A 14,221-nucleotide genomic window follows, 5' to 3' on the forward strand; every position below is an offset into this window, starting at 1 on the left:
TTGCCTTTTCCTCCAGAAAGCCAGTTAGTTTAGAAGCCAATTTATATCCTGAAATCTTTGTCTCAGGCGCACCTTGAGCCACTGCTTCTCAGTCAGCGAATCGCTGTAGTCCACTTCCTTCCGTTGTCGGGAACCTCGGCCAAACATTTTCTCCTCCTCTTCCTCACAGGTAAGTCGCTCAACCTCAGCATCGTCCTTCATGATCCACGTGGGCAGCTCGTCCTCCTCCATCAGCCGTGGTTTTCGTCGTGGGTTACGAGCCTCCTCGCGGCGTCGGTCCAGGTCCATACGCTACGGAAGCAAGAAGAAGAAAACACAGGGAAAGATGTGGGGACACAATATTATTGCGCGGTTGAATCTTTACCTCACATTCAAACACACAGAAACTCACCATGAACAGCTCGAACTCCTCTTCACTCCTAGCAATCATCTGGTTGACCGTCTCATCATCTGGCACCTCATCCTCCTCCTGAATACAGCAGACACACAATGGCAGGTAGAGCAGAGGAAAGCACACTCTTTAAATTGTGTGTTGGCGATGCACGCACACACATTCATGTGTAGGCACACGTCTTGACCCCAGACCTCGTCTTGCTCCTCGTGCTCCAGGATGGCCTGCAAAAAGGCCCTGCGCTCGTGGCTGGAAGACTTCTGGTCGAACATGCCGGCCTGGATAACTTTTTGATCCACATTTAGTTTGTATTTGGCCGCTGCCAGGATTTTCTCCTCGACACTGTTGACTGTACAGAGACGTAGCACGCGTACCTCATTTTGCTGACCAATGCGGTGAGCTCTGTCCTGTGCCTGCAAGTCCTGGGTAGGAGAGAAAGATAAAGAAAGTTAAGCTGTGGAGGCCAAACCTTGCCATTTCTGCTTTCACTGTCAATAAATTGTGAACACTACAATATTAAATACTGAAACCTAAATATCTTCCCCAGTATTCTGAGGACAGACCCTGGACTTTTATCTTCAGCCTCTAAGTGCGAAAAAAAAAGGCAAATCAAAGCTGATATGAGCTTGAATGCTGATTTGATTAAAAAAAAATCAATATAAATATGCATCACACCTGATGTGGGTTCCAGTCGGAGTCAAAAATAACTACAGTGTCGGCAGACTGCAGATTGAGGCCGAGGCCTCCAGCCCTTGTGCTCAGGAGAAAAATAAAGTACTCTGACTCTGGGTCATTGAATGTCTTCAGTAACATTCCTCTATCCTCAGCCTTTGTTGTGCCTGAGAGGTATGAAGGTGGGAAATAAGAGGAAATGCAGGCAATAATTCACAAAAAAGATAAACCAAAGGGAAACTAATAAAAAGGGGACAACAAGAAGTGATACGCATACAGATCAGTGTCTCACCATCCAGACGCAGGTATTTGAAGTTACGGTAGGCAAAGTAGTCCTCCATGATGGTCATGAGTGAGGTCATCTGACAGAAAAGCAGCACTTTGTGGTTTGTGGCTCTCAGCTTTGGCAGAATTCGATCCAGCACCTCAAACTTTCCCGATGCCCGATACAGGTCAGGACTGAGGGAGCGAAAGGAGGATATTTTTTTTTACAAAGGCTGCAGTTTGTTTGTGTGTGTTTGAGATCAGGACCTAAAGAGGAAGCAGTACTTACCCCTGAACTATCCCACCAGAGAATCCTAAATGTTCAGAGAAGGATTCCTACAAACACAATGTACAACCGAACATTTCAGTTCAACAGTGGCTTTATTTTGATGACCGTTAGCTCACTGACACATCAAACAGAAGTCAGAAATGGCTGCTCTTATCCTCAGAAATTCTCTCTATTATAATAATAAAGAGAACCTCTGATGATAAGAGCAGGACTGAGAAACACAGGCAAATAACTACAGACAAAGTATTTATGTGTCGGGCTCGTCAGTGTTACCTCTATTTGCTGAAACATATAAGGGTGATTGCAGATCTTCCTCAGCTGCATGATGGTGTTCATCAGTGTCTTCGTGCCCCCTTTACCCTATTGACCGTGATATGATAAAAATGTTTTTACTGCTAATAACTGGGAAGTGTGGGACGTGGACTTGAAGTACATGCAAAAAAAAAAATCCAACATGGAAAGAAAAGCGTCTGGACTTTCTTTCCAAGCTCCTTAGACTACGATGACCTGGATGACTGAGAACCTTCACAGACATAATACAATACAATACTTCAAATTATGTGTTCCTTCACCTTCTTGTCTTTCTCTGATCCATCAGTGAGCAGGACTCCCTTGGCCTGCATGTGCCTGTAGAGGACTCTCTGAAGAGAAGACATGTCACACTTGATCACATACTCCACCTGAGGGATAGGAGAAAAACATGTGTTTCCATTAAGCATGCATGCACAACATCAGAACAGAAAAACTTCATTTTCTATACGTCTCCTCAAGAAATGATGCTAAAGAAAACAAAAGCTGCTTAAACGGGATGTTGCCTTTACAGTGCGTGTGAAACATGCCTTTTCTGGAAGCTGTGCCTCCACCTCCTTCTTCAACCTCCGTAACAGGAAGGGGCGTAGCACTTTATGGAGACGACGAATAATCAGAATTGTCTCCTCTTCATTAAGGTCCACCTGAAGCGGAAGAAAGAGAAATTTCACACTCTTATTTAGCAAAACAGACCCCTGCTGTAACCTCAAAACTCTTCCTATATTTCTGCACACCTTCTCTCCAGTCATAGCGAAAGGGGCGTTAAACCACTGTTCGAAGGTGCTGCAGCACTTGAAGATAGTGGGCAAGAGGAAATTGAGCAGCGCCCACAACTCAGGAAGTTTGTTCTGCAGCGGCGTCCCCGTCAGCAAAACGCGCCGCGGAGCAAGGTAATGGGTGTTCAGGACCTGGGTCAGTTTACAGTGGTGGTTTTTCATGCGGTGGCCTTCGTCTACAATCATGTACTTCCAACGGATCTGAAGGAAAGAAGAGGATCACGTGGGCGAAACCACAGTGCCAATACCCTGTATCACTGCTCCTGTCCAGCCACATCAAACCAATAACTGAAAGTGCGTAAAAGGAGGATTTTTTTTTTGTCCACTTTGTCCTGATGACTCAAGTTGGCCCAGTCCCAGGCTAGTACCTGTTACCATCACATGGGAAAGCCTTGCCTGAAGCGCAACACCCACCTGTGAGCACAGTCAGGAACCCTATATGACTACATGAGTGCATAGCAGCATGATGGTCACAGAGGACAGTGGGAGACGTGGTTTACAGGTCGTGTCAGTGTGTTGCAGGACCTAGGAGAGAGAGCACTGAGATGCAGGGGGAGGTCAGATTGGCCAGACTCAAAAACTTTTAGAGGATTTGGGCGGATTTAAGGAGCCAAAGACACAAAAACCTTAAGTAAAACAGAAGTATGATAAATAAGGTATGAAAAGAAACAAAATGTTTTTAATCTGTAAAGGAAACTCTACGCCATCACAGCCTCAATGTGTTCGCTCATTTCCTTGAGTCTGTGTTTGTCCGTGCAGTCAAACTCACCTTGGCCAGTACTTGTTTGTCCTTGATGATGTACTCATAAGTGGTGAGCAAAACATTAAACTTGCCACTACGCAGCTGAGGGACAAACGCTCTTCTAGCAGCAGGAGACCCCTAAAAAAAAAGGTTCAATATCTCAATAATTCTTTAGAAGATTTTAAGATAAAGACAGGCACGCCTATTTTTGTGTTACCTTGTAAGACACTTTAACGACTGATGGCGCCCATTTGTCAAACTCATACACCCAGTTAGAAAGAGTTCTGTCAATGAGAGACAGCTTACGTGTAGTTAAACAATTTATTACCGGTACATTCGTCTTTATTTAAGTGCTGTGCAGGACTGAAACACTGTCATAGCAAAAGCGTGCGAGCTCACGAAAGAGGTACAATGATGAGGTAGGGTCCGTTGAGCCGTTTGTGCTCCATGAGGTATGTGATGAGAGCGATAGTCTGGATGGTTTTTCCCAGACCCATCTCATCAGCCAGGATCCCATTCAGGTTGTTGTTATAAAGAGAAACCAGCCACTCCAAACCTTTAATCTGAAAGTCAAAAAAAAAGAAGGAGGGGGTTATTTATTACTGCTTTGAAATCTGAGAGACTCTGTTTCCTATGATGTCCCGCTTCAATGTAAAGTCCTACTTTTTAAGAATCTGCCAAAAAGGACACTCACATAGAAAATCGTAAAAACATCCCAAGAAAATAAGAAAACATTAATGTGGGCATTAAAGAAATACTTATTTTATTGAAACAAATAGAATATTGATGGCAATGGTATAAGAATCTATGGGGGTACACCTATAGTAGTTTTTGAGTGCATGCTGGACAGATGGCTCAACAAATCTATAAGATTTACTATAAATTAAAGAAAGAATTAATTGGGTCTGAACAAATTTGAGGAGAAAGGCTAACAGAAAAGGCAAAAATAATAGATAAGTAGTGGAAATAGTCAAAAGAAATTATGAAAGAATAAAATAGAAAACGTTAGCCCCCCAATAGACCCTATGACAGCTGCCCCCCTAAGCTAAAGAGAATAGACAGACGGATGCAAAATAGAAAAGCCTATATTAAAAAATTCTACCCCTTCCATCCATCCATTCGCTTCCACTTATCCTTTTCAGGGTTGCAGGGGATGCTGGACCCTATCCCAGCTATCATAGGGCGAGAGGCGGGGTACACCCTGGACAGGTCGCCAGTCTGTCGCAGGGCTAACACACAGAATTCACACCTATGGGCAATTTAGACTAATCAATTAACCTATCCCCACTGCCCACTACCCCTCCGCCTCAAATTAATTTGAAAATCCTACCTTGTTTTGTAAGAAAGAGCGTTTCTTTGTAAGTCAGCAAACTTACAAATTCAGCAGAGGATCAAATAATTATCTCCCCCACTGCATTTTGTAATAAAAAGCCTGAAAACCACTGAATTATGGCAACCTTCAAATTAATTCGCCTTTTAATGTCTCTATGTCTTTAATTAATATGGCAACAACCAGAAGAAGAAGCAGAGTAAGTGCATAATTTCCTTTGGGATTATTAAAGTATTCTGATGAAGTATAAACAATATCCAGTCCTGACCAGCGTGCAGCTAAAGATGTAAAATGTCTGAACTGCAGGATTTGTCAGTGCTTCGTGTACTTGCTTGTGCTTGTGCGTGTTCACCTGATACTGTTTAAGCTGCCCATTTATCAACAAGCTGGACTGTTTCTCCACCTTCTCTGTGACAGCGTGAGCCACAGAGTAATACGACTGGAGTCCTCGAGCAAACGCTGCACCGCTATACTCATCGTCCACGTCCTGTTTAGCATTTCTGTAAAATGACACGTAAAGTCTTAATCAGTCACAAAATTAATGACATTTGGTGGAATTCGCTGTATTTAAACAGCACATACGTTGCACAAAAATGAACGTTACATGAACTCACTCAATGATGTGTCGGACGTCCACCTCTGACACATCTTCACTGTCTGGGTCTGTAATCTTCATCTTGTCCTCTACTGGAGCTGCCGAAGGCTGAGGCTCCTCTTCTTCCTCCTGAGAGACAGCATGTGAACTAAAAGTTGCTTTTAACTCCCACTGGATGAACGAATATGAAGTGGCTTCAAACACATCTCACAAAAAAATAAAAAAATAATTAAACCAACCTCCTCCTCTTCCTCCTCCTCGCTGTCTTCACTGTCTGAGCGGGGAGCCACCTCATATCTGGACAAATTTACATAAATACACTTTGAAAAAATTTGTCCCTTGATATTGTCCTTTAACGCTGAAAGCAGCTGTCAGGGAACGACAAAACCGCTGAATGACAAATAATAACAAAGAGAAGATGTTGCTGTTCTTGAACATTTTGAATAAGTGGGGCAGAAATGTATATATGAGACTATTTTGTTAAAAACTAAATTTCTCCAAATGATTTAATCATCCGTAAAGCTCAATCTCTATCTGTGCTGCGGGTGTCGTTATGCTCAGCTGTGTCATTTTAAGTAAATGCTAATCACTTGTACAGTTAGTATGTGGTTGTGTGAAATTTTGAACAATTGGACAGATCGCCAGTCTATCGCAGGGCTAACATACTGAGACAGAGTCAAAGGAGCTTGCAAAGAAAAGCGTCTGGACTTCTTTAAGTTGCTTGAAGACGTTTCACCTCTCATCCGAGAAGCTTCTTCAGTTCTAAGGTCAAATGGTGGAGAGTCCCAGATTAAAACCAAGTGGGAGTTTCCCCACACAGAGGGACAAAAGGACCCCCTGATGATCCTCTAATCACTTGAGCAAAGGTGTGAAAATGGGTGTGGGTCTGGGGAGGGAACTCAAAACTGGATTATAGATGGTGTCAGGAGAGTCTTCTCCAAGCATTTCAGACCCAGCAACACACTCAGGCAAAAACTGGTTCACCCGAAAGACAAAACTCCAAAACACAGACTTAACAATGTGGTGTATGCTGTACAGTGCAGCGAGGAATGCCCAGACCTCTACATTGGAGAGACCAAACAGCCACTTCACAAGCGCATGGCACAACACAGAAGAGCCACCTCCACAGGACAAGACTCAGCAGTCCATCTGCATCTTAAGGATAAAGGACACTCTTTCGAGGATGCCAATGTTCACATTTTGGACAGAGAGGACAGATGGTTTGAAAGAGGAGTGAAAGAAGCCATCTATGTCCACTGTGAGCGACCATCTTTGAACAGAGGCGGTGGTTTACGACACCAACTCTCTGCCATCTATAATCCAGTTTTGAGATCCCTCCCCACACGCTTTAACACCCACTCACATCCTGGGCCATCTGACCTCAGGAATTCACATGATAAGGTGGGGCCAGGTTTCACAATGAGCTCACCTGAAACTCTGGCTGATTGGGACCCACACCCATTTTCACACCTTGGCTCATGTGATTAGAGGATCATCAGGGGGTCCTTTTGTCCCTCTTTGGGAGGAAACTCCCACTAGGTTTAAATCTGGGGCTCCCCACCATTTGACCTTAGAACTGAAGAAGCTTCTCGGATGAGAGGTGAAACATCTTCAAGCAACTTAAAGAAGTCCAGACGCTTTTCTTTCCAAGCTCCTTTGATTACGATGACCTGGATGACTGAGAACCTTCACAGACATATACTGAGACAGACAACTATTCATACTCAAATTAACACCTAAGGCCAGTATAGAACCACCAGTAAAACTAACGTGCATGTCTTTGGACTGTGGAAGAAGCCGGAGTACCCAGAAAGCACCAACAGGGAGAACATGCAAACTCTAGACAGGAAGGCTCCAGCCAGCGAATTCAAACACGGGACCTTCTTGCCACGAGATAACACACCGCTCTTCCACCCCTTAACTAAAAGTGTTTTCTGTGCTGTGTGTTTTGTCTGTCCTGGACATAGCTTTTCACCAGATTTTTTTGTCCTTTGGTGCATTAAAAATAAAAGTAATACGCATATCCATACTCCTCAAAAGCTGTAGATCACTGCACATGAACTGAAATCAGCGAACAAAAGAAAAGAACAAAAGACAGGCCAGTTTGATGTTTTTTTTCTATGAAAAGTGTGGAGTCAACTGAAGAACCTTTGTAATGTAACGACATAATTGCAAGTGTAATGTAATTACAGTTTTAATGAATTTGAAATGAATTACACCCAACAGGCTGTGTGATATCACCATACCCTCAAACATCAAAGAATGATCCCTCTATCCTTGATCCTGAATGTTTGTGTTAAGATCTACCTAAGAGACTGTGTTCAGTATAAGACGTGCAGAAAAATTAATAACCTGTAAACATCATCTCTCTGGGCAATTGCATTAAAACATTTATATGTCTTTTCTATAAACATTTGCACAAGTTCCTTCCTCTTTGCATCCAGACTCACCCAGGGTTCATCTCCAGCCAAGTTTCCAGCTGTCCAGCTTTGGGAGCGTCCAACCCTGTCAGGATATTCCCACTGTCCACGTGGATGACCTTCACCGGCAGGTCACTCATCTGACTCGTCTCATCTAGAGGCTGCAGGAGTAGAGAGGGTTTGTTTAAGACTTTAAATGCCGACAGAGATTCAGATGGTTAATCACTGGCGCTGCAGCTATTTGATCAAACAAACAAGTTCACAGTATCAAGCAAATTCCCAATTATTTGTAATTCAGTACAACACGTGCTCTATAAATATTTTTTACAGCGAAACCACTTTGCTTTCTTGTTGTGATAAAGTCCAGGTGTTTATCATTGTGCTCAGTCAAATAGCGGGTGATATTTTGCTTGTTTTCCGAGTAGCAAAAGGCTTTTGTTTGGTCTCCTGTTGCGGGTTACCATGTCATGTGATGTCAGCGCCGTTTGTGCCTGATGAGAATCGAGCTGAAGAAATGATTCCCCGCAGTGAACAGTGACTTAAAACTGCAGCTTCTACTCCTGTACCATGTCTTTATCTCTACAGTCTTCATTAAGGCTTCTGCATTTGCTCACCTCTCCATCAGGACCCATAGCAGGAGTCTGACCCTCTGCATTCTCCACCTGCAACATAAGGGAAAAATAAGTAATCAGGTTATACGCGACAGAACATAATCAGAAACAAAAATCAGTGTTACGCAGACTTTACAGTGGAGTGTCTGTGTTTGTCGGTGTACCTTCTTCTTTTTCTTTTTCTTCTTTTTCTTCTCCTTGAGGGCCTGTGCAGCTTTGTGAGCTCGGACCAGCTCTGTGAGGTTTGCAACGTACTCGTCGGTCTGCTGCAGCAGGTAGGCCAAGCGCTTATCCTTCTTCTGGTCGATGAGTTTGCGGTAGCCCTCCTCATCCTCAGCCTGGGTAAAAAATATGGTACAATGTGTAGGAGGGATTTGTGTACTGCTACGTTCGTGATGGGCATTAAGTGATATTATAGTTTCTTCTTTTTACCATGAGCCTCCTCATCCTCTCTTTCTCAATACGCTCATTCTCCTTCTTCTGCTCCCGCTCGGTGTTGGCGTGGTAGGTGGCCACAGCTTTGGTCAGTTTCTGGATTTTGCCTGTGATCGAACGGTGGTACTCCTTGAAGTCTTTGGCGTGCTGAAGGATGCTGTTGAGGTACTCCTTTGTTTAGATTGGATGAAGGACAGAAAGAGATTATCAGTCAGAAGCAAAACTTTAAAAAAATATCACAGTTAACCTCGAAGTTTGGGCTCAACCTGATGTTTTTGTCTACGTTTGCGTTCTTGTTCAATCTTCTGCTGTTTCTCCAGTTTCTCTGTGATGCGGGCTTCGCGGAGAGACTGTCGCTTGCTTCGCTTGTAGGCCTTGGCATCAAGGGCGGTCTCTAGAGCTGTGTCACGGCGCATACACACCACCACCTCCTGACGCAGCTTTTAGAGAGAGAGAGACACAATAGAAAACACACAGAAAATGTAAACTCACCAGCAGAACCATCCACACTGAAAACAAACACACAAACCGTAATGGTCTCTGATTCACCATAACTGCCAACGATGCATTACTGTCAAGGTTCGAGGTGAGGATGTGACTGTAGTGCATACCTGTCTCTGGAAGTTAAGTAGTCGCAGGGCTTTGAGCTCTATGGTGGCTTTGGTTCGTAAATCACCAGCCAGAGAACCCGGTAGATTCTCTAGCTCAGCAATGCGATGGGTTATACGAGCTTGTAACCTGAAGAAGCAGGTACAACGAGTAGTTATATCCCAGAAAAAAAGGTTGTTTGTGCAGGAGCTGATGGTGAGAATTATGAAACATCAAAACCACAACTACCATAGCACACAGAAGAGAAAAGGTACTACTGAGATATTAACAGCCTTTAGTCTAGGTGTGCAGAAGTATGCTAACACTAACATTGTGCCATACAACTAAATAAGCACTAAAAAACCAAAGTTCCCTTCAGAGAGAGGGGTGCATTGAAACCAGGACAAAAACAAAATCACTTTGCAACTGTGTGAAGTGTTTGAGGTGTTGGAGTCGAGAACTTTGCCAGTGGAGTGCCGACATCTTTAAAAAATTTACAGATGACATGCTAGGTCCTTACTCCAATGAGCTGCCAATCATTTAAATAAAAGAACTGATGACATATTACACAACGCAGAGGCAACTTAGTGCAGGCACGAGTACTCATGCATGGGCTTTGAACTTTAGCTTTAACTTTGGTTTGACTTACGCAAACAAGTTTGAAAGTCATGAAGTTTGTGATCACTGCCATCTGTTTGTCTCCTGGTCAGAAAGATTACATAGAAAGACTCGAGCCAAATTTGTGGGAATTTGGTGGAAAGGCAAGTGGAAAAGGAAGAAATGATTCAATTCTGGTGTGGAAAAAAACAGCAAAACTGGGTTTGATAGAAGATTTGCTTCCCAAATGTCGATGCAAAAAAATGATGTATTGTTTTGTACTTTTGATTTTTTTGTACTATATTATAAACATAAGATAGAAAATATACAAGAAAAAGCTTGTGGTAAATATTATATGCTTTAAAAGTTTTAACACAAAGTAAAGTTTGCCATCTCTAAATATATGTACTGATTATGGTACATATACAACCCTTAAGAGTCAGATAACTAAAGCTCAATTTAACTATTTTGTTCAACAGATAAATAAATGGGACAGAGGATAGCGCATCCCCCAAAAGACTTGGCTACCTGTACTCCCTCTCCTGCAGTATCTCCACGGGGTCGAGGCCACAGGGTTTCTGAATGGGTGTAATGCGGTTCTGTTTGGCATGGTAAGGCATCATGGGAGTAGGCTGCGCAGGCTGGCCGGGAGACTGGGTCTGCGGGGGCATCACCGGGGAGGCAGCCGGCGGAACTGAAGGGGGAGCAGGAGATGGCCGGCCAGTGGGCTGAGGGGGGATGAGTTTTTGTGGAGCGTTGGAGGGGGCTGCTGCGTTCACCATGGGGCCTGGAGGAAAGTGTAGTGAGGAAAAGTCACTGTGGTCTACACAAAATGATGAACGTCTAAAGGAAAATTAGGAATTACAGCAGAACTAACACTGTACGACAGCATAGTTCATCTCTTCTATCAGCACTTAGTCAGCCGTTTTTACACTAACAGCCTAACTAGGTTTCAACAAAGATGCTCCTAGTGAAGAGACAGTCAGTTTCCACAAGGTCTTATACCAGCACCACGTACCTTCGGGCCATGACTTGGGAGGTCCATTAGTATTTTGACCCTGCATCCCAACTGGGGTTCCCGATGGGCCGGGGGGAGGCATATTTGGACCCATCATTCCTAAGAAATCAAAGAATGCAGATTGAATACGGATGATATCCATAACAAGGCCTTGTTAAAATTTTCGAAACAATACTGTGGGAGATTTATGAAACGCTGAGGAAGACTTAAAGTGGAGGTGTGAATTAGTCTTCTATGTATTCACCCTCAGGTTATAAGAAACAGTACTGCTATTTCGGACATTCCTCATGCTTGCTCACCGTGACCTCGGCTGTAGCCTGAGCCCATTGGCCCTGGCCCTGGTCCTGTTGGACCACCTCCTGGCCCTCCTCCAGCTCCGGGAGCCAGACTAGGCATGGGCTGCTGCATCCCTGGCATCGGCCTCTTTCCTTGGACAGCTATTTGAAGGTGGTCTGGGAGGGGCTGTCCCCGGGCTAGCATCTTATAAGCCATGATCTGGGCTCTAAGTTGGTGAAGCTGGTTCTGGTTAAAGGGAGTTGGACCACCAGGACCTCCAGGTCCCGCAGGGCCGCTGGTATCAAGGCCAGGACCAAGGCTAGGGACACTGGGGCCAAGACTGGGTCCAGGGCTTGGACCTGGTCCAGAACTGCCTGGAGGGACGGGTCGGTTATTAGGACCCAAAATGTGCTGATCTCCACTGGAGCCATCTAATGGTGTAGAGGCAGAGCCAGGACCACCAGAGGAAGAGGAGGAAGATGATGAGGGCATAAGGGGCCCAGAGGGGGGACCATTTGAAGGGATGGGACTTGAGTGATCAGAGCCACCTAATGGAGAGTGGTAGCCTGGAATACACAGAGAAAAAGGCAGGCAGGTAGAGAGAATCACTCTCTACGGGTCCTCAAAGGAAAATTTGATAATAATCTTACAGTCTTCAAGCCAAGCACAAAACACAAAACTTATCATCGTACCAAACCTGAGGCAAACTCTAACAAACAATAAATTATTGTCTAAATTTGATCAAATCCTGGATTATTATTATTGTTATGATTATTTCCAGGAGATTGTTAACTGTGATTCACCACGTTAAGCCTGTCTATATCCCATCCTTACAGCACAGAGCAGGCTGTCTTTGTCTGAGCCAGACTGAGCCATGACAGTTGTATATCATTCAGTATTTCAATAATGAAACAGTGAAACGGTTTTCATGGTTCATGTTACAGCTGGTGACAACAGAGACACTCCCCTCTGAGCCAGTCAGGACACATAGTCACACCACTGCCGTTAAGTCATGCTTAAAAGCCGTCACATGTCTTACGCAATGTAGGAATTAAGCAAATTGCTTAAGAATGGTTTAGGTAACATGCCTACCTTGTGAGTGTTGGTCTAGAGGACTGGGTGGGGGGCCCATACCACTGTGCCCGCCCTGTCTCACTGACAGTCCCTTCATCTGACTTAAACGGCTCTCCTCACTCAAGCTTTTCTCGTGCAAACCCTCCATGGGCTGTGGGAGGAATCAGACAGTGCTGAAGTTAAACACTATCAGTTTTGAACAATAGTCGCCATTGCAGAAGATTTGCAGAAGTTTCACTGAGTTAAAAAGCAAATACCAAAGGCAAAACGTAAGTAAGCAGAAGCATAGTTATATGAAAAAAAAAAACATGTAGAGTAAGAGCAGTTAACCAATGTCAAGTCAAACATGTTCGATTTTTGGGTCAAATATGGAAGAGGAGCATTGATTGTTCACAGGTACAGGTGCTACTTAGTGCATATCAAGTTTTCAACTCTCAGTGAATAATAATGTTTAGAAAAAAACACTGAAATAAATCACGTACCCGTAATCAGTGGAACAAATCAATGGTTTTCTTAGGTTAAATATTTCTGATACATTTTCCTTCAAGCTTAGCTAGTAGTTAATCATTTATTTAGTGAATAAATATTAGATAATATGTGTGTCTATTAACATTATATTGATATTTAGATCTTATAACTACAAAGAGCAAAATTAAGCATGATGAAAACATCAAATTTAAATGAAGATGGAAATCTGAAGATGAAAATGCTTGAATGCTTTGCTGTACATGTGCATCATCTACACTTCATTCTTAAGCAAGTGAAATTAATGTTTAAATCCTTTCTGTTTAAGAGTCACTGTAAATCTGTAGCAATGAGGTTTAAAAAGTAATTGCTGACAAACTGCGGTTCCCTAAAGGACGGCAACACGAGCAGCTGCTGAGAGCGTCTCACTGGGACTGCTGCCTGAATGCCCTTACTTTGTGCAGAGGGTGCATGCTGTCCGGGCCATATCCAGAGGGCCCTGGCTGGGAGTGTCCAGAGGAGGGAGGACCAGGGCTGGGGCCCATCATACTGTGAGAGGAGCCTGGGGAGGGTCCGGGGCTGGGGCCAAGCATAGCCCCAGGAGAAGGACCCGGACCAGGGGAGGGACCAGGGCGAGGGGTGCCTCCCATGGGGGGATCAGGTGTTGACATGATCGCCTGGGATCTCCTGCTCCTGGATGAGCAGGAGGGACCTGAGAGAAGGAAGAGAAATGACAAATTTCAGTAAGAGGGCAATGAAATATGCACCAATTACTTATCTGAGAAGGAAGTAATAAGGTTTTGGTTTGGACAATTAAAAAATCATGGCAATAAAGTCTGCATATGACTTCAGCTGCATTTCTAATAAATGATGAGGGTGCACAGTCTTTGCGGGATAGGGGTGAATTTTTGTCCAGCCTATCAGATGTAGACTCTCTGCTCGCCAGCTGCGCTGCACCAAATCACCCGTTGCGCGCATATGCAATTACAGCTGCCGGGTCTACCACTGAACTTGAGCTGAAGACGGGGAAATACAGTAAATTATGCACAAGAGCCCGTGCTGCTGAGAATCTTTTCACTCTGGCATGAAAGGGTGCCTCGTTAAATATAAAAAAGGGGAATGGCGGACTGTGCTTGTGCGACAGACCTACCCGCATCAACAGGATTGGCAGTCCTGGGTGGATTTCTGCGCTCCCGAGCTGATATTTGCGGGTGATGAAGGAAGATGCAGCAGTTGTCGCAATTAGCCTACTCACCCTCTTTGTAATCTGCCTGCAAGCGTTGATTTCTTTCACCGACGTGGCTCGAGCGCCCCCCTCCACAGCTCCTATGACCGAATGTCTAGTCACGGCCGCACGGCAGCGCGCATG

At 44.2% G+C, this 14,221-nt stretch overlaps 1 protein-coding gene across 3 annotated transcripts in view; it reads right to left on the bottom strand.

Annotated features, from left to right (window-relative positions):
* Positions 1-14,221, bottom strand: part of LOC102303826 (transcription activator BRG1) — a 17,995-nt gene extending 3,774 nt beyond the window's left edge. Inside the window, exons 1-28 of one of the 3 annotated variants that reach the window (XM_014341175.2) lie at positions 14,003-14,221; positions 13,308-13,564; positions 12,406-12,538; positions 11,337-11,879; positions 11,038-11,136; positions 10,548-10,806; positions 9,446-9,572; positions 9,101-9,274; positions 8,832-9,005; positions 8,564-8,737; positions 8,403-8,450; positions 7,819-7,949; positions 5,608-5,665; positions 5,388-5,497; positions 5,126-5,273; positions 3,843-4,006; positions 3,661-3,727; positions 3,471-3,581; positions 2,660-2,902; positions 2,456-2,569; positions 2,189-2,296; positions 1,890-1,976; positions 1,617-1,663; positions 1,356-1,522; positions 1,067-1,230; positions 553-813; positions 392-469; positions 73-291 (exon numbers count right to left, since the gene is read on the bottom strand). In XM_014341175.2, the coding sequence (XP_014196661.1) occupies positions 73-291; positions 392-469; positions 553-813; positions 1,067-1,230; positions 1,356-1,522; positions 1,617-1,663; positions 1,890-1,976; positions 2,189-2,296; positions 2,456-2,569; positions 2,660-2,902; positions 3,471-3,581; positions 3,661-3,727; positions 3,843-4,006; positions 5,126-5,273; positions 5,388-5,497; positions 5,608-5,665; positions 7,819-7,949; positions 8,403-8,450; positions 8,564-8,737; positions 8,832-9,005; positions 9,101-9,274; positions 9,446-9,572; positions 10,548-10,806; positions 11,038-11,136; positions 11,337-11,879; positions 12,406-12,538; positions 13,308-13,523 (4,224 nt within the window). In that variant the 5' untranslated portion in view covers positions 13,524-13,564; positions 14,003-14,221. Of the gene's footprint in view, positions 1-72; positions 292-391; positions 470-552; positions 814-1,066; positions 1,231-1,355; positions 1,523-1,616; positions 1,664-1,889; positions 1,977-2,188; positions 2,297-2,455; positions 2,570-2,659; positions 2,903-3,115; positions 3,433-3,470; positions 3,582-3,660; positions 3,728-3,842; positions 4,007-5,125; positions 5,274-5,387; positions 5,498-5,607; positions 5,666-7,818; positions 7,950-8,402; positions 8,451-8,563; positions 8,738-8,831; positions 9,006-9,100; positions 9,275-9,445; positions 9,573-10,547; positions 10,807-11,037; positions 11,137-11,336; positions 11,880-12,405; positions 12,539-13,307; positions 13,565-14,002 lie in introns of those variants that run through there. The other 2 variants (XM_005945740.3, XM_042213520.1) reach the window with 2 other exon arrangements.

Source organism: Haplochromis burtoni, unplaced genomic scaffold, assembly GCF_018398535.1.
Source record: "Haplochromis burtoni strain Fernald_Lab_line unplaced genomic scaffold, NCSU_Asbu1 Contig_448, whole genome shotgun sequence".
Taxonomy (NCBI): Eukaryota; Metazoa; Chordata; class Actinopteri; order Cichliformes; family Cichlidae; genus Haplochromis; species Haplochromis burtoni.